Here is a 19,114-nt window from a genome sequence, read left to right on the forward strand (position 1 = left end):
CTTATGCTTATGCGTTATGCTTTATGTAAAAGTCTGTGCTCCGGCCTTTATGGACCAATAAATTTTCTTATGCATATGTTTATGCGACTAAGGGCCACTTTTTCCAACGTCGGTTAACTTTAACCGACTGGTAACTTTTCAGAATAGCCAACTAAAAACTCGAAACTTGTATATACATATACATATACAAATTTCGAGTTTTTAGTTGGCTATTCTGAAAAGTTACCAGTCGGTTAAAGTTAACCAACGTTGGAAAAAGTGGCCCTATAGGTGTTTACGATAATTCAAGTTCGAGTTAGTTTCACTAGGACCGAAAAATGAGATAGACATAACCATCTAGAACCTTTATGATTTATGACAACTCGACGCTGTCTTGTATTGCTTGAGTTAAATTAATTGAATTTGTTGAGTTTATAGAGCAAATTTTATTGTAATAAAAAAATGTCAACTGCAAATCAGTCTATGAAAGAAACAAATAATGTTGGTTTGTATGTTGGTATACCTCTTTAATAGATATAATTATATATATATGTATATAATTATATTTATTAAACTCAACAAATTCAATGAATTTAACTCAAGCAATACAAGACAGCGTCGAGTTGTCATGAATCATAAAGGTTCTAGATGGTTATGTATATCTCATTTTTCGGTTCTAGTGAAACTAACTCGAACTTGAATTATCGTAAACACCCAATACAAGTTTGCCTGGATAAGCACTTAAGCCTTGTGTCCACGATGCTAGAACTCGGTCCGAGATCTCAGACCGAAGGAAAGTTACTAGAACTCGGATCATGTACACACTGAACTTGGATGCAAAACTCGAATAAGAAGCTCGAACGAAAAAATGCGTTGCGTCCCATTTTTCGGTACGAGTTATTGCGAGTTATTAGATTTTACTAGTTTCTTTTACTATCTGTCAAGACAAAATATAAGATACTTATAGTGATACGAGATACTGTGAACAATATAAATAATATTTTAGTAAGTAATTATAAAATTGAAAAAATAAGAGAAATATAATTCTTAAATAAAATAAATTAATAAGATTAATAATTAATAAGATTTACATAAGTAGTTATTATTAGTTTTAATGCAGATTAAATTAGACATTAAAAATATATTATAACCTATATATACATATTATTTTTCAAGAAAAGTATAATAATATATAAAATTAATTTTCAGAAAAAACTTCTTTTGTAATAAAAAATGGATAATAAGGAAAATGTTAAAATTTTATTAATGTTATATCAACAACATTCTTGTTTATATGTTACAAAAAGTGTTGATTATCATAATTGTATAAAACGAGATCAAGCTTTACAGATAATCTGTAATCAGTACAAAGAATTAACAGGACAACCACTAACAACTAAAATTGCAAAAAAAAATTAATAATTTAAGATCACAATATCTGGACCATCTAAATAAAATAAAACATTCGAAATCAAGCGGTGCATCACTTGATGATATCTATAAACCAACTTGGCAATATAACATAGATCAGAAAATCATCGTAAAGAATCGTAACTCGATTACAACGCTAACTATATTCAGCCAAGTATAAATATTATTGTTCGAGGACTCGGACCGAAATCTCGGACCGAGTTCTAGTATCGTGGACACAAGGCTTTAGGCCGGTTCTACAATAAGTTGCAAATACTCCGTCGCCAGTCGCGAATGCTCCGTCTTACTAAAAATAACTAGAAATAGCGCTTTCCAATTAGTAGTTGCCATCCTTTGCGAACGGCGACGGGGCATTTGCAACTTATTGTAGAACCAGCTTTAAGCCTTGTATCCACGATACTAGAACTCAATCCGAGATCTTTGTCCGAGTTCTCGAACAATAATATTTATACTTGGCTGAATATAGTTAGCGTTGTAATCGAGTTACGATTCTTTACGATGATTTTCTGATCTATGTTATAGAAAACTCATATCTTCAAACAACCACCAAGTTGGTTTATAGATATCATCAAGTGATGCACCGCTTGATTTCGAATGTTTTATTTTATTTAGATGGTCCAGATATTGTGATCTTAAATTATTAATTTTTTTTTTGCAATTTTAGTTGTTAGTGGTTGTCCTGTTAATTCTTTGTACTGATTACAGATTATCTGTAAAGCTTGATCTCGTTTCATACGATTATGATAATCAACACTTTTTGTAACATATAAACAAGGATGTTGTTGATATAACATTAATAAAATTTTAACATTTTCCTTATTATCCATTTTTTATTATAAAAGAAGTTTTAACTGAAAATCAATTTTATATATTATTATATTTTTCTTGAAAAATATGTATATATAGGTTATAATATATTTTTAATGTCTAATTTAATCTGCATTAAAACTAATAATAACTACTTATGTAAATCTTATTAATCTTATTAATCTTATTTTATTTAAGAATTATATTTCTCTTATTTTTTCAATTCTATAATTACTTACTAAAATATTATTTATATTGTTCACAGTATCTTGTATCACTATAAGTATCTTATATTTTGTCTTGACAAATAGTAAAAGAAACTAGTAAAATCTAATAACTTGCAATAACTCGTACCGAAAAATGGGACGCAACGCATTTTTTCGTTTGAGCTTCTTATTCGAGTTTTGCATCCAAATTCATAGCGTTTTCGATTATACAGGATTTGAACGACCCAGGGTTGGTTAATGACGTCATTGCAACCTCTTTACCAATGAAAGACTTGCATTTATAGTAAAATAGTGATTGATCAACCCTGGGTCGTTCAAATCCTGTATAATCGAAAACGCTATCAGTGTGTACATGATCCGAGTTCTAGTAACTTTCCCTCAGTCCGAGATCTCGGACCGCGTTCTAGTATCGTGGACACAAGGCTTTATAAACTTAAGTTTATGTGGATATGCCCTTGGCGTAGTAAAGTAATTCCATAAACGTAATAAGTATATAGCTTTTTCGATTAAACGGATTTTGATTTATCGCGGATCAATTAATCACTATTTTATTATGAATTCAAGTCCTTTATTGGCGGAGATCATGCAATCATATCTCCGCGAATAAAGGACTTGAATTCATAGTAAAATAGTGATTAATTGATTCAGAATAAATCGAACACTCGTCAATCGAAAATCGCTATTACTACGTCTATGGCATTTATGGTAATTTCGAAACAGCTATGACAGTGTATTGTTGTGACGTCATGTTGGCCATACTGCCAGTAAAACGGAACATAGTCGAAGAAAGGTAAGAGACACGTCCAGATACGTCAAATATGGCGGAAGCCGTTGTGGACGGGAGTCCGATGTCTCGATTTTTTTGCCACAAATGCAGTGTCGAAATTGAGCGTTTGTTGCCAGTAAGTACTTAGCAACAACTTTTGTGACGATTACTTGCTCGTTTGCGTTGTTTTGTCATGTGCAACCTCGTAAACATGTCGTAAAGAAATGGTCATTCCGAAAGATTGTCACTTCGAATCACATGCGAAAGTCTCTCTCCCACCCCTGTGAAAAACAATTCTTTAATTTATTCTTCGATTTTTTATACCGAGCGGCAAATCAGTACTGCAATATATATGCCAGTTGCGTAAATTGTGTAATTTTCCTACTGCTTTATCTTAATAATGTTGAAGATTTTGAAATCATATTGACAGCAATAATTATACAGAATAAATCGCATTTATGACGATCACTTGCTGTATAATTTTTAGTATAATACCTGCCACATGATTGCATTTAAGATTCGTTTTTTACAATTGTTTCTCTTCAGTTCAACTCTATTATTTGTGCACGAATTACGTATCATAATTAACCTTTGAGACACGTACGCCTTTGCATCATTATTGCTGAATATATTTGTGTAGTAATACAATTGAATTGCTTTATAAACAGAGTTGCTAAATTCCAAAATGTTATGTCACAATTGTGAAATGAAATGAAATGTTTGTGTCTCGATATACTGACAACAAAATTGTATTTATTTATATATATATATATATATATATGTGTGTGTGTGTATGTATGTGTGTGTGTGTGCGTGTGATACAATTAAAAGAAATAAATACAATTTTCTTGTAGTATGTATATATATGAAATTTACAATAAGACAAATATGTATCTTTTTATAAATTCTTTGAAATTGCATCTTGCTGCTCTTGTAATTTTCCTTAGTTTTCATCTTTGTTACTTTCTTTAATGCATTAATTATATATCTATTTTAGGTTGAGAGTAGAAAGTACAACATAGTGCAGCTGTAAAGCTCACCTAAAACACGTCTATCTTTATGTTTTAAAGAAATTGGTAAAATTGATAGAGGAGAGTAGAAAGGAGTTTACAAAACTCTTATCTCTCTACAAAACATAAAGATGTTTAAAATCGTAATAAATTACATTTCTAATATCTCGCATACCTATTGTATGTTGGTTGTTTACACAGTGTCAGGGTTATATTTGTATAAAAGTAGTTTCTTCTTTCATGTATTGGTTGTCATTGTCTTGTTACTCTGGTATGTACAATTTCTTTGTGTGACGGTGATGTGTAATGGTTTTACTATCGATGAGTCAATTGTATTTAAAACTATGAAATATTGAGATATTAATTAAGACAAAGATATTAACTATTTTATTTTATATTACTTTTAAAATATTAACATCATTATTACTTCATGAAAATATACAATATAATAAAAATACCTTTTTTTTTTATAAATTTTATGGTTAAATTGTTTAATTGCTATGTATATTGCTCTTCCTCTCTCTTCCCTCTTCTCACCCCTCCCCCCTTTTTCTCTGTTGAGGGTAGATCTTGCAAGATGAGATATAACAGATTCACATGGGTGATATTTTATTTAGAATTACACATGTCCACGATGTGCAAGCGGTTTTATCGAAGAGCTCGAAAGCAGCAGCAATGAGGGGAGTTCGGGCATGGATGTAAACAGTGAAGATCTGAGTGATGTGGATGTTGATATCTTAGGATATAACGTAAGTAATTTAAATAAACCAAAGAATTGTTGATACAAAACATCTTAAAAATATGTAACTATTATGAACATTATCTTACTTGACAGTCTTCACATCGTTCTGATCGCGATCGTGACATAATAGAAATGATAATGGGACTTTCAAATACATATACCAATCAACAGTCAAATGCCACTCAACAACCGGGTACAGGTAACCGAAATTATGTGCTTGGGAGTAGAAGAAGATCTAATTGGTCTCGTGCTCCTCAAGAGGGACGTCGTGCCGCCAGGTATAACTATGATTCTTTTTCTATTAATTCCAAATATGACAGCAATATAGTATATAGTGATGTAATTGTCAACTTTCAAAGATAATCGATAGACAGTTGGATTCATTCAAATATTTAACATCAAATTGAAGATGGTGTGTTTAACATCCTTCTTTTTCTTGACGTTATAGAAAATTGTAAAATGTAGACTGATCAGTTAAATAAATGATTGACAATTTAATATCTATCTGTGCAATCTTTGGATTTTCTCTGATTGTTCGAGTTTCTGTAATATTTGAATCTTCTCATTTCTCTTATGTTGTTACATGTGTCGTGCACTTTCGCATAAAAGATATTGTATGAAAATTTTGATAAATTATTAATTTGATTCTTTTACTCCAAGCAATCGTAGAAGACAGGAGAGTCTACAGGTGCCTATAGAGAATTTCATACAAGATTTTATTCTCAATCTCTCGGGAGCAGCGAGCCTAGGCCACTCGGTGGGACAAGATTCTCAACCATCTGTGTAAGATATTTTATATTACATAATTATTATTTGTGATATTTTAAACCATATAATTATATATAGAATAGGTACATATTTCACGAGCATAAATAATAAATAGGTCAATGCTTGCAACACTTTACACATTCTTGAGATATATCTCAATAAGCAACATACAGTTTATTCAATTCTATTATGTTGTGTTGTATTAATTTCTATATATGGATGTAAGTAGTAAAATATTTCCTATTCGTATCTGTCCGTACAATTTTTGGATTTTCTCTGATTGTTCGAGTTTCTATAATATATGAATCTTCTTCCCATTTCTCATGTTGTTACATGTGTTGTGCACTTTTACATAAAGCTGCTCGTAAATTATCATTTTAACATGCTCCTTCAACAGTGCTGGCTACAGTAAACATTCAAAAAATTTATTTATCCATGGGGCTACAAGTTATAAACAATTTGATTTAATTTTTAGTGTTACTAAAATAAAACAAAATAATGTAGATTCAATATTAGACTGTTCTTGGGAAATCCTGGAGATTATGTTTGGGGTCGTGATGGATTAGATGCTATCGTTACCCAATTGTTGAATCAAATGGACGGTACTGGACCTCCACCTTTACCGCGCAAGCAGATTGACGAAATACCTACAACTACTATATCACAAAGCCAAGTTGGTCAGTATTTACAGTCAGTGTTAATGTTTAGTTTATTATTATATGCATTTTGATACTTTTTTTTCTGTCTTTATTTTTTAAGTTCTTATCAACTTGAGTACGGTGTACACGACAACATTGTGTATACACAATTAAATAACAATTCAAATCGTTGATAAGGACTTGAAAGAATTGAACTAAGAGTTGTACTAAGCTCTCTTTCAGATATATACAAATATATTTATTCCAATAATAGTGCATGTCATTTCTGTTATCTGTCATAATTATCACTTTTCCAAGTTTTTTAATCATATCAATTTAGTAATCACTTTTATTACTTTTCTTTATATAGATTGTAAATTACAATGTTCCGTTTGTTGGGAAGACTTCAAGCTATCTGAACCCGTTAGACAGTTACCTTGTCAACATGTTTATCACGCACCATGCATTGTACCCTGGTTGGAATTAGTAAGCTGAAGAATTTTCAAGTTTTATTAATAATGTGTGCATACATTAGCATTGAGATATAAACTTTGCTAATTTGGTTTCTCTTTTGGATTTCTTATTTTCTAGCATGGAACTTGTCCCATTTGCAGACAAAATTTGGGAGATCAAAACTCGGCTGAAGCCAATCAAGCTACTGGAACTAGCTTAGCTGAATCCGCTTTAGCCGGAACTAGTTTTGCTGCTTTATTTAGGTAAGTTGATAGATATTTAAAGAAGAAATATACAATTTTTATCTTTAGCGTTGAGATTTGTTGAACATTTTTTATAAACCAAACATATTATTGAATAATACATCAGTTACAAAAATAATTGTAATATTTTTGTATCGATACATATCAATATTCGATGAAAATTCTAAAACGAGATCTAACCCAAATTATCATTTCATTTATTGACTCGATTTTCTTTATTAGATAATTTAGGTTTTCATGTGTAAAAGAGTGAAATGAATGTAGCTGTTGTTTTAGAAGAATCTGCTTTAGACGGCATTATTTAAGCAATTTTCTCTCGATTTTCTTTTGTTACTTTTACAAAAGTAACAGCATCGATAAATGCTTTTAATGCATTATTATTTAGTGGCACTGGCGGATCCTGGGGGGGGGGGGTTAACCCTCCCCCCCTCTTCCAAGTTAAAAAACATCAATTTTGCTGGATCTGTTTCAAAAATCTTGGTAAAAATGCATTAAAGCAGGTCAAACCCCCCCTCCCCTTTATTATCGACATCAGGATCCGCTAGTGTTTAGTGGTATTAGCAATATATATATTCTCTTTCTCTCTTTCTCTCTCTGTGTGTACAAGGCAATATCTATATCTATTGTAGAGCAGCAAATGAAGCAAATCGAACAGGACAACCAATCAGCCGAACATCGTCTACTTCATCATCTACTTCATCATCTACAGAGTAGTTCCAATACTTGTTGAAATTTGAGAGTGATATTTTTCATTCAATTACCTATTTAACCGAATGTATATCTATTTTCAACACACTGATACCATTTCTGGCACTTTTTGTCTTTAGTAATGCATATATATCTCTCTTTACAGATAATATAAGATATTAACTACAAAATTTAAATCATTAGCTCTTAAACGTAATTGATATTGTCTTAACTTGAAGTGCTGTGTTCAAAAAGATAGTTTCATTTTGCTTTCGGCCAATTGTAAGCATAAATCGATATCAGTTTAAATCGGTTTGTTTGACTCTTTTAAAGAAGATTGAATTGGACACTAGATTGTCTCATATGATCCTTAATAATATCATTTGATTCAGTATCTGTAAATACTTGATTCAATAATTCTTGTGAAATGTGCCACGCATTGACGAATTATGAGCGTTATTACGTCTCTAATAAAAAGAGACTTTTTTTATGTTCTAATGTCAGTAAAATTGGAGGCGCAATTTACGTTTATTATAAAGATTATTTATATATGAGTATTTTTGTTTTGATTGGCATTAATTCTAGCAAACTCCGAACGGTAGATAATTTTCTAATACTTGTATTATATTTAGATTAAAAGAAAAGAGAGAAAATTATTTTTATGTCGCCGAGACTCAGTAAAATTGATACATACATTATTTAATGACTGTAAATGAGTTTAAAAATTCGCAATTTAGGGGACAAACAACTATTAAATTCAAACGGACAAGTGCGATGCAATATATATATAAGTATTGAATACCATGAATATCGTGAATAAATACCGTGTGCATTAAACAGAACAAATTGATCGAGGATAGAAGATACTGTTTTCTCTGCAGAAATACATTTAGAACTCATTAAAATACATCACATGAATCAACAAATCATTATAAAAAGCTGACAGAGTTAACTAAAACAAATGCACATCAAAATTACATTATTTCGTTTTTTACTTTTTTTTTACTTTAGTAAGAATAAAGTATACTGAAGATAAATAATCATTTAAAAAAAATTTTTTTTAAGCTTTATGTAACTGTCAATGACTGTCATATTACATGCATGTATACACAATCTTGATTTCCATCTGAGTCTCGACGAATAAAGGTACGAGTATGGAACGAATAGCCTTCGTTTCAATCATCTTGATGTCTAAAACCGTTTCATGCGAAATTTCCCTGCTAATTTTCAGAAAAATGATTTTTACAATACAATGATACAAATGATATAAGACATGGCACGAGTAACACCAGATTCTATCGTGCATAAGTACGCAGCGTACCTACATACTTCTGTAACAAAGATGATATACTTGAGAGAGAATATGCGCATCCTTGAAGATAAACCCTTACACTGCAGCAATTGATACAGTTACACAGTTGTATAAACATAAGATAGATTATAGTGTAAAAAATATAATTAGCGTTCAAATAATATATCTAAATTTTTTGGCCGATGTGTCGCGCGTATATGAAATGGAGCGTCTTTACTTGTGTTACGCGATGGACAACGTACTAGTATGCGTTTATATAACAAAAATATCAAGTTATATGCTACTAAACATCTACTCAAATTTTATGCTTTGTATACTCTATTGCGCGTTTTCCTAAACTTCAACGATAATCCACTACTTATTTTGAAAAGAAAAAAAAAGTATTTCAATACTAAAATAAAGAGAGTGTTAAGATTGAATGAAGTTTAGCTTATGCAAACTTACAACTACTAGCATCTGATTTCTTTCTTTCGATAAACAGAACGGAGATAAAGAATACCAATATGCCTACATAGGCAATGATTTATATTGCATCCATAATAGATCACAATTTAATTTTTGTTTTAACAACAAGAAAAAGATTCTGTGTACTCTTGCAAAACCTAATATCCCGTCAAACCCGCAAGTCTGCACATTTATATCTAAAGTGAATACAAATCGTTTTATTGTCAATTAAGTAATTGCGAAAATGTCAAATGTACAGTTAGGAGCATCGAAAGCTATCCATTCGGGTACCTCTCAGTTTTTAAAAGCATCTACTACTACTTCTTTATTTCTCCATTTTTTTTCTTGGATATTAGATGAAGATTTGGCGTCCACCTCCATCTACTAATCTTCATCCGATATTCAAGAGAAAATGGAAAAGTAAAGAATGTAGTAAATAATTTTGGAAAGTGGTAAAGGCATCCGAGTGGATAGCTTTTGATGCTCCTGACTGTACATTAAAATTTTCAGATTAATTGGACCTTTTAGTTATATATATATTTTTTTCTTTATATATAGTGAAAATACGTCAATTACAAAAAAAAATATCTGTTGCAATGTGGTCACTGAGATCAACATTTGGTTCAGTTGCAAAATAAATACATTAATTGTGCAGACGTTATAAATGAAAGAACAAACGATATTATTGTTCTAACAGTAGTAACGTTCAAAATAATATTGATATATCATATTTTTTTGGAAAAACGTATTTTCTCTAACCATTAGTGCATTCTCTTTATGTTCCTCATATTTTTTAATGTATTAATAAACAGTAACTTTTGTTTATAGTATAACAAAATGGAATATGTGTTTATATAATACAAAATTCCATATTTTTGGGTGTGTGCGTGTACGCGCGCGCGTGCATGTGTATAAAATAAATATGTATATATATATATGTATATATATATATATATATACACACACAGAGTGCATCATACATGTGGGATCCATTTTAGGATTGATGGATAAAGTCTACTAAAATAATGGAAAAAAATTTGCAAGTCTATTTGACCATATTTTCACAAGTTGTACCCATTTTTTGTATTTCAATACTTGATCTTTTCAATGCTACGGACATATGTATGCATCTTGACACAATAAAAATTTCCGTAGTCTACGCTGATGACTTTTGTAGGATGCACATGTGCGCCCATTAGCATTCAAAGCTTTAAGAAGTACTGAGAAATGATTAACTTGAAAACTATCAAATAAAATACATGCTTATATAAAATTTTTTTTCATTCTTTTTGTAGACCATCACTAATGTGAATCCTACATGTTATAATACACTCTGTATATGTATGTATTAATATAAAAGATATAGAATTTAACGATGTTTATACGTGCTTTTTAGCAGATAATAGTCTATATAAATTTAGTAGTAGAATACTATGGGATATATTTATTCGTCAATAAAGAAAAATATCTAATGTAATCTCGGATCCAGGCGTTATTTTTCTTAACACTTTTATTAGCATTTTATATCAGGAAAACAGCAAACGCAATATGTGAAAATATACAGTTATATATTTGTACACTCTGATATGTCCACAACTAGACAGTTTGATACCAATGTAAGATGAACAATGGTCGTGAGTATAACACAATGCGAAGTATGAAGCATCTATTTAGGTAACGATAAGTACAAAGCCTAATAAAATTCGGGGAAATGGAGTGATCGTTAAATTAAAAATCAAAGGTCTAGATTGACTGAATGATATTTCCTTCTCGGGTTTTGTTTACCCACTCCTGGAAATAGATTGGAGATTAAAAGGATTACAACTATGTGTAATAGTGAATTCGGTTGGATGCGCACTAGTACAGATTAAAGTTTGTTATACGTTTTAATTGTACCAACAAAATATAATACAAAACACTTTATAATGCTCAATATACATATATAATCTACTAAAAACAATCATAGTAAAATGGTAAATTTTACTAAGCATTTCATAGATTTACTGTACTATGCGTATGACATTTCAACGTGTACCAATGCGCATTAATGTGTCCAATTAAATTTATTATAAGGTCATGGTTCATGCCATATAAAATCATCGAATATGGTTGATAACTTTTCATTTTATCTTAAATTTCACACATCTCACTGCTAACAGGATCCTTGTACTCCATATTGTTTAAATTTTATGATTTATTTATTGTATTATTACGTTGCAAAAACAGATAACTTCTCATTAAGTGGCCAAATTACATTTTAAAATGCAAATGTCGCGTTCTAATTTCATTTAGAATCTTCTAAGATAAAACTTATATTTACATTTTTTATGCCATACGCACACGTTCTATTACGCGAAGCAGCTCTGTTCAGTTTAAAATAATTCGATCGATTAAAAAGAAAGCTATTTTTTCGATTGTTTGAGACGTTATCAAAAGACGTTTATAAATGTAAAATTTCTCGTGCAAAAAATTTTTTTATACATCGCTTTACATTATATACAAATACATATATACACACAATCGCAATAAAAAAATAGATTGTACATTACAGTTGCGACTATATATACAGGATAGGGCATTTTTAATGTATTCCAAGCTGTTATCTCTGAAAGCGCCAGGTTCAGATCAACATTACTGCCTCCTTAAACTCAAACAATTTTCTTCTAAAACATTTTTTGCATTAAAATGCGTATACGCATAAAGTATACTTTCAGAGACAACAACTTGTAACAATTTAATATATAAACTCACCGTGACTGTTCTTGCTGATTCTATACGTGCAAAGAACAGAAATAAGTTTCGGGCGATGATTTGTCCGATTTGTCCAATATAACATTAATTTCAATTATTTATATAATGCAATTATATGTATATTTATACATATAACAATATCAACTTAACTTGCTCTTAAAATTTTCAACCACTAAAATTTGCTTGATATACGCTTATTATTTGTAATTACAGTTTTTCCGTATGTCTAGCAGTGATTCTTTTCTTTCTTTTACGCCGGAAATAATTAATACTGATTGTGAGTAATAACACTGGCTAATCATCAGCTGTCTGTTTTATAAGTGATATTGGCTGCGCCATTGTTATATCATAAAAGAATCTATTCATTCGTTATTTGATTGGTGGGTTCGTTTTTCATGCTTTCTATCTGTTCTGAAATAACGATTTCAGACTGATCCGTTTCTTTATGCAGCGCTATGATAATTTTTTGCTCGGTGGAAGACTGACTATCGGAAGAGCCTTCTTGTGTCGAAGTAGCAGCTTCCTAAAATTTAATATATTCGTTATATTGCATTTGTTAGATAACAATTGCATTTGATTGTGACGGCATGGTGTGTCTGAAAAATGAGTTATACTTACCGTGCTTCGTATCTTAGTATGTGTTTTGATGTGTTTTGTTAGATGATCGGATCGCATAAATTTCTTGGTACACTCGGGACATTGAAAACGTTTCTCCCCTGTATGAGTTCTACGATGCCTTTGAAGTTCATCAGATCTGGTAAATTTTTTACCGCAAAATATCCAACTACAGACGAATGGTCGTTCACCGGTGTGCCAACGTAAATGCGCACGTAAGTGACTCGTTTTCCCATATACTTTATTACATCCAGCGATATGGCATATGTGTTGCCGCTTTCTGCTCATATCTCTGTTCCTACAAAATTATTATTCAAGTATTAGTAAAGTGTTTTTGGAGATGTGACATTTTTCAGCAGTGTTGCAATTACGAATAAACATCCGTGTTTAATATAATTGAAAGGAATTATCGTTTACCTGTCTCCGTCGCCGCAATTGGGACACGTACACGCGACTCTTCTACGATGCTGCTTAGTGTCACTGTCGGTATTGGAGTTGGTTGCACTTGATACTTGATGTTGATGAGAAATGGGAGCAGCGGATGTCGTCAAGGTGCCGTTCGACTGAAGAGTTTGGAGAATTTGCCATTTGGTAGGATCACTCGAGTCGAGTTGTACAGTTGGCGTAGCGACGATAGGTGTAGCCGCGGTAGCGGGCAACGTTTGCATCGCAGTCGGTTGTAACGCGCTCGCTGGTATTACTTGCACATTGCCTAAACCTGGAATGTTTTGTACAGGTATCGATTGCAAAAAGCCATTGGTCGTATTTATTCCAGCGGCTGGCTGAATTTGCATTATGCCTCCGTTGCTTACGCTCCTCATCATGTTACCTTGTTGCGCGGTTAAATTCGCTAACGCAGATGCGGGAATAAGTGTTAATTGTTGCCCTTGCGCACCTGTATAAGCAGAAATAAATCATTGCTGAATACAAAATTATAATGGATAAAGTACAAAGATAAAATATTTATTGATTCTTTTCTCGCTTTCAACTCGCATTTGTTTCTATCGGAGTAAAAAAAAAACAGTTAATATTTACACTATGATTGACTGTCTGTAATCACGATAATTATTAAATCGTGCAAAGATAACAGAAAAGAGACTTAAGAGTCATAGCTAAATATTATTTTTTGTTGTTGTTGTCCTTGATTAGTGGAAAGCGTAGGAGCCTTGTTTAATTTTAAACGGTTAAATTATTGTTTTTATTTAAATGATGCATTTTGTAGCTTTAATTATCGTGATTTCACAAAGTCAATCACAATGTAAACATTAATTGTAGTAACAAATGTATCTCGTGTATATCTGAAACTACTCCTCTTTTCTCTACAGACAGTGTTGCAAATAAATAGGAATGTCTAAATGTACACATACAATGATATTTATTTATTCACCTGTAATTGTAATAGGTTGCATTGTTGGTTGGGCCGACTGTGCAGCAGGAATATGTATTATTTGTCCACCAGTTAGTCCAGTAGCATCAATATTAGTTACTTTAATGTCACCTTCTACCGTTTCTGGCGGCCTTGTTAAAGTGGATAATGTCTGCACGTCAATCTTCTGGCCATCCTTTGTAGTAATAACATTAGTATTTCCTGTTATGCTTCTTCCTAATGTGCCTATTCCAAGAACCTAAAAAAATGTGTAATGTAAAATTTAAAGAAAAAAACACTATATCAAATTGTATATATAATATTGAAATTTCAAAGTATATTTATACTTGAACATTGCTAGGAGTCGCAACTGTTGTACTCCAAGTCGCTACGCTTGACGATGGAGAAGAGGATTGTTGCATTTGTTGTTGTTGTTGCTGTTGCTGCGATGCTGATGATGGCGGTGGTGGTGGCGGTGGCGGTGGCTGTTGCTGCTGCTGTTGCGACGGCGTTTGTTGCTGCTGCTGTATAACTTGTTGCACAACTTGTTGTACCTGTTGCTGTTGTACTTGAGCTTGCGCTACTTGTTGCTGTTGCTGCTGGACCGATTGTACTATCTGTTGCTGAGTTTGTTGTTGGACGACTTGCTGCTGCGCTTGTTGATGTGCAACTTGTTGAGCTACTTGCGTTACTTGCTGACTCTGTAGTGACATTTGTTAAATATTTATATGGTAAGAAAGAAAAAATATTCTTTATTGTTGAATGTGATTTATCTTTACCTGAAGACTTTGTAATTGTGGTATATTAGCAATTTGCACTTGTTGGATCTGACCATTTGGTGTAATTATCTGCGCTACTTGAGGTATTTGCTAAAATCAAAATAAACATTTCGTCAATATATTTTACTCATGTTTTACAAGAATTTATAATATCTATAAACTTACAAAGTATCAAATGCTTAATTTCAACTTAGTTAGTTGATTATTTCGTTTGGCTTACTTGCGTAATTTGGGGTATCATCTGCGTCGCGGGCATGTTGAAAACGCTAGATAAGGCTTGAATAGGAAAATGTACAGTTTGATAAACGGTTTGTCCATTACTGGCAGTGACTGGTACTTGCACAGGCACTGTTTGTTGAACATGCTGCATAGGAAACTGGAGGGGCCTTACTTGTACGCTTTGACCTGTAATAAGTTACTCGATTATTCTGTGTATATATATATATATATATATATATATATATATATATATATATATATATATATATATAGAATATATATATATATATGCACTTGCTTGATATTTAAACAATACAAGATTTTCTCTTTTACATCAGAGATTTTATATCAAAGATTTTGCTCAACAAAAAACAATATATTAAATTGTTCAAAGTTTTCTAGTTATTTTCCATGAAAATTATTCCAACGGGTTTCCACCTTGACAAATTCGCGAGATAGGCGGGATGCGGGATGCCAGGACGCAACCAGGATGCGATTAAACGTCATGCGGGAAATCAAGAGTTGTTCTTGACCAGTCAAAAGACTAAGACATTATCTAATTATGGCCATCGAGATATCCCTTTTGACCAAATACACATTGTGCAGACATCGCTCGGCATTAATTTGTTATGCTAATTGTTTTGAAATATTTGATAATTAGAAAATTTGAATCTCTAAAATGTGACTCTTCAAACATAAGAGTTGTCAATTGTGGAAAGACAATATTCTGTAGAAAGAATGTGCATGTAAGATTGTAATAAAAGACATACCCGTTGGCAATTGGACTGTTTGTCCTGTAATATTTTGTATGATCGAAGTGGGAAAGACATTCGGTGCTCTTATGAGACTAACTGGTTGCGGCGTAATAATAGTCTGGCCGTTTGCTAATTGTACTTGCTGACCAGCAAGTTGCATTTGCTGGCCGTTTGCAGTAGCAAATTGCATGGCTGGTTGCGCTTGATGATGGCCACTCGCCGCGGACATCGCAGAGGATGGAATAAATAGAGCTTCCTGGCCATCTATGTTGACAGTCTGCATTTGTGGAATTACACTATAGCTGAGTTGTTGTTGATGCGGTTGTTGTTGCGGTTGAGCTTGTTGCTGTTGCTGCTGCTGCTGCTGCTGTGGCTGATTTTGTTGCTGTTGTTGTTGAAGAGCAGCTTGTGTTTGAGTGCTAATAATCTGAGCACCCTGAAATAAAGTGAGTTTTTACACAGATCAAAACCGAATGAGAAACTAAAAAATATGTAATAAGATGTACAGCATAAAAGTTGTATTTGTCGAAATATTATAACATCATTCTCATTTTACATACTTGCAAGAATTGATGAGGTAGCGATTGAACGGAGATTGCTTGCGCTCTTTGCTGATCATGTTGCGATTGTTGAGCTTGTAAAGGCACAAAGTTTTGCAAGGTAATAACTTGCGGTTGCTGCTGCTGCTGCTGAGCTTGTTGCTGAACATCTTGTTGCTGCTGCAGTTGTTGCAATACATTTGCACTTAAAAAACGAATTTGCGATTGGGCAGTTTGCTGTTGTTCTAATTGTTGCTGATCCGTTTCATCTTGTTGCTGTTGCTGCGTCTGTGTTTGCAAAGGATCATGATCCTCGATTTCTTCCTGCAAATGATTATTTCTTTGTTTCTCAAAAGTCAATCTTGTATTATCTTATTTTTATTGTGCTTAGTGTAGCAGAATATACATTAAGCCTCGCTAATTATTATCCTTATCAATCTATAGCTATGACATGGAATACTTATGGAATTGTTTATCACAATCAATATTAATATCACAATTAATATCACAATTAATATTAATATTAATGTTAAAATATTAAAAAATAAAACTTGCAAAAGTAAGCTACAAAAATGCTACTAAGGTATAAGAAGCATCTATCTTACTTGTGAAATATTCCTTCCGTCTATACTTCGTTTCATGATGAATTATTGTGTTTTGCACTATTTATAACAAGGATGTGCTAGGAATCCATAGTGCAATGAATATAATTAGTTGCCCAAAATTTTTCTAAAACTCTGAAAAAAAAAAAGATTTTTCTCAAAAACCGCAGTTGTATAAAAACACATAATTTCTAAGAAATTATCCATTGAAATCTAGCTAATGTATACAAATATTATACACCTTAGAAAATTATGCTAAAGTTATAATATATAGCTAGGATAGTTGATTGTGTGACAAAGATAATTAAATAAATGTAAAAAAATCTATTGATAAAGGAATAAAAGTAGAATTAAAAGAGATTAGAAAAATCTAAAAATTTAACAATAGACTCATTTATAAAAGAATACAAATTTGCTGATAAATTTAGATAATATAAATGTTCCAAACTGAAAGTAAACTTTTGAACTGCTGTCTTTTGAATGAACGTTAATTTTTAAGCTTAATTTTGTCTCCTGCACTGTTCTCTTGCTATTTCACATTTAGCATGCAATTAAATTCATTGCACACGTCATATTTTCATTTTGAATATATGTAGAATAAAAATACAGATAAGTAAAATAAAAATACAGATAAGTTAAAAGTTGAAGTAATTTGACCGTAATACAATGAGATTGAAATGTAAAGGTGAGAAAGGATAAAATAAAGTTTTCTCCGAAAGATTTGCAAGTGTCAAGTGTAGACAGTAGCGTGTGCAGTTTTAAAAGTCGCGCTCTACCGCTCCGTAACCGTTTGATCAGCGCGGGAACAAAGAAGGTCGCGAGCGTGAATCGCGAGCATGTATCTCGAGAACCCGATCGAGGACCGCCTCTTTACGCCCCTGTTTCCACCCGCTGCAACCCGATTCATATCAGACACGCGCGCGAACTCCAACACAATGGCAAAGTGGCATGTGTGTCATCACACCGCCCACTCGGCCGTTCGTGCTCTCACGCGGGTACCTGTGATAACGAGGAAGGCAGACTCACGATGCCAGCCTCCACCCACTTTGCACATGGGACTCCACCTAACTTGGAAACAAACACGTGTTGCCTCGTGCGAAAGATATCCACACGCTCCCAGTCCACGCTAACACCAAATATCAGAGCACACCACCGTGTTTGTCGACACTGGTTCAAATCTTTCCTTTCGTCTTTCCTTTAGAAAGCGCGCAAAGGTACACGTAGCTCACAAAGAATTGCCTCAGCATGAGCCGGTCAAGATGGAGCTGTGCCCACGTCGTTTCATTGTTTGCAAGCGCGGGAGCGATCGCAACTGCATCATTCGCAAGAGCTTACTCAACTGAAGAAGAGCGATTATTTCGTTTGCCTTCGTTTTGTGTATCTCGACGCACAGCACACATATACACACGCACATGCCACACGCGACACGTATTGTGTGTGCGCTCGCGCGCTATGCTGTAACTATTGGTAGCTGTTACACTCGGCCACGCATCACTACGTTGATCGATATGCGATCGAGCACGATTAGCGCAACATTAGCCACAGTCTGGGATTGTCGTCAAATCGATCAGTTGACGATTCTCACATCGAACGTAGCGTTTAATGTTCTGTGCGATATTCCTCGTTCAATCGTGCATCGAACACGATGACGCACACAGTGTTACTATCAAGCAGAGAGAAGAGTCGATGAAAGGCGATGGAATACGCGATTCGTACGCGACTCGTTAAATTCAAGCGATCCTCGACACGTGCATATGTATTCTGTATTCACCAACACACCCGTCTCGTTTAGTCGTCCGTATTTACGTATCACGGAAATGACACGACGAATACTGACAAATACTGACCGCACCGCCATAAGCGAACTAGGAGAGTACAGACGCGTACGTATTCACTGAAACGGAGCCAATGGGCGGTGCGCGAAATGGCAACGTCGCTGTATCGTACACCAGGATGGCACA

At 33.1% G+C, this 19,114-nt stretch overlaps 2 protein-coding genes across 4 annotated transcripts; one reads left to right on the forward strand and one right to left on the reverse strand.

Moving 5' to 3' along the window:
* Nucleotides 1-3,191: 3,191 nt before the first annotated feature.
* On the forward strand, nt 3,192-11,004 carry LOC105673686 (E3 ubiquitin-protein ligase Iruka). 2 transcript variants are annotated; one of them, XM_012369490.2, is made up of 8 exons: nt 3,192-3,346; nt 4,838-4,969; nt 5,056-5,240; nt 5,623-5,745; nt 6,235-6,407; nt 6,739-6,854; nt 6,960-7,084; nt 7,714-11,004. In XM_012369490.2, exons 1-8 carry the CDS (start codon nt 3,263-3,265, stop codon nt 7,796-7,798), a joined length of 1,023 nt encoding a protein of 340 aa, XP_012224913.1. In that variant the 5' UTR covers nt 3,192-3,262; the 3' UTR covers nt 7,799-11,004. The 2 variants fall into 2 exon arrangements, with proteins under 2 accessions (XP_012224913.1, XP_012224914.1); XM_012369491.2 differs by having other exon boundaries at nt 6,247-6,407.
* A 2-nt stretch (nt 11,005-11,006) lies between these two features.
* Nucleotides 11,007-19,064, reverse strand: LOC105673677 (transcription factor Sp2-like). Of its 2 annotated transcripts, none has more exons than XM_012369476.2 (11): nt 18,180-19,064; nt 17,157-17,288; nt 16,573-16,875; nt 16,028-16,448; nt 15,259-15,443; nt 15,039-15,128; nt 14,607-14,960; nt 14,281-14,518; nt 13,311-13,788; nt 12,897-13,191; nt 11,007-12,801 (listed from the first exon to the last, which is right to left on the reverse strand). In XM_012369476.2, the coding sequence occupies exons 2-11, from the start codon at nt 17,190-17,192 to the stop codon at nt 12,637-12,639; spliced, it is 2,565 nt and encodes an 854-aa protein (XP_012224899.1). In that variant the 5' UTR covers nt 17,193-17,288; nt 18,180-19,064; the 3' UTR covers nt 11,007-12,636. The 2 variants fall into 2 exon arrangements, with proteins under 2 accessions (XP_012224899.1, XP_012224897.1); XM_012369474.2 differs by having other exon boundaries at nt 18,153-19,064.
* Between the last annotated feature and the right edge of the window lie 50 nt (nt 19,065-19,114).

This window comes from Linepithema humile, chromosome 2 (assembly GCF_040581485.1).
Source record: "Linepithema humile isolate Giens D197 chromosome 2, Lhum_UNIL_v1.0, whole genome shotgun sequence".
NCBI lineage: Eukaryota > Metazoa > Arthropoda > Insecta > Hymenoptera > Formicidae > Linepithema > Linepithema humile.

Bases quoted from the DNA above. Each gene is read 5' to 3' on its own strand.
- LOC105673686 (XM_012369490.2), top strand. From the start codon at position 3,263: ATGGCGGAAGCCGTTGTGGACGGGAGTCCGATGTCTCGATTTTTTTGC. The intron at 3,347-4,837 runs GTAAGTACTTAG...TATTTTATTTAG, and splicing joins AAATTGAGCGTTTGTTGCCA to AATTACACATGTCCACGATG. The intron at 5,746-6,234 runs GTAAGATATTTT...AAAATAATGTAG, and splicing joins CAAGATTCTCAACCATCTGT to ATTCAATATTAGACTGTTCT.
- LOC105673677 (XM_012369476.2), bottom strand. From the start codon at position 17,192: ATGAAACGAAGTATAGACGGAAGGAATATTTCACAA. The intron at 15,129-15,258 runs GTAAGCCAAACG...TTTTGATTTTAG, and splicing joins TGATACCCCAAATTACGCAA to CAAATACCTCAAGTAGCGCA. The intron at 12,802-12,896 runs GTAAGTATAACT...ATTAAATTTTAG, and splicing joins ATACTAAGATACGAAGCACG to GAAGCTGCTACTTCGACACA.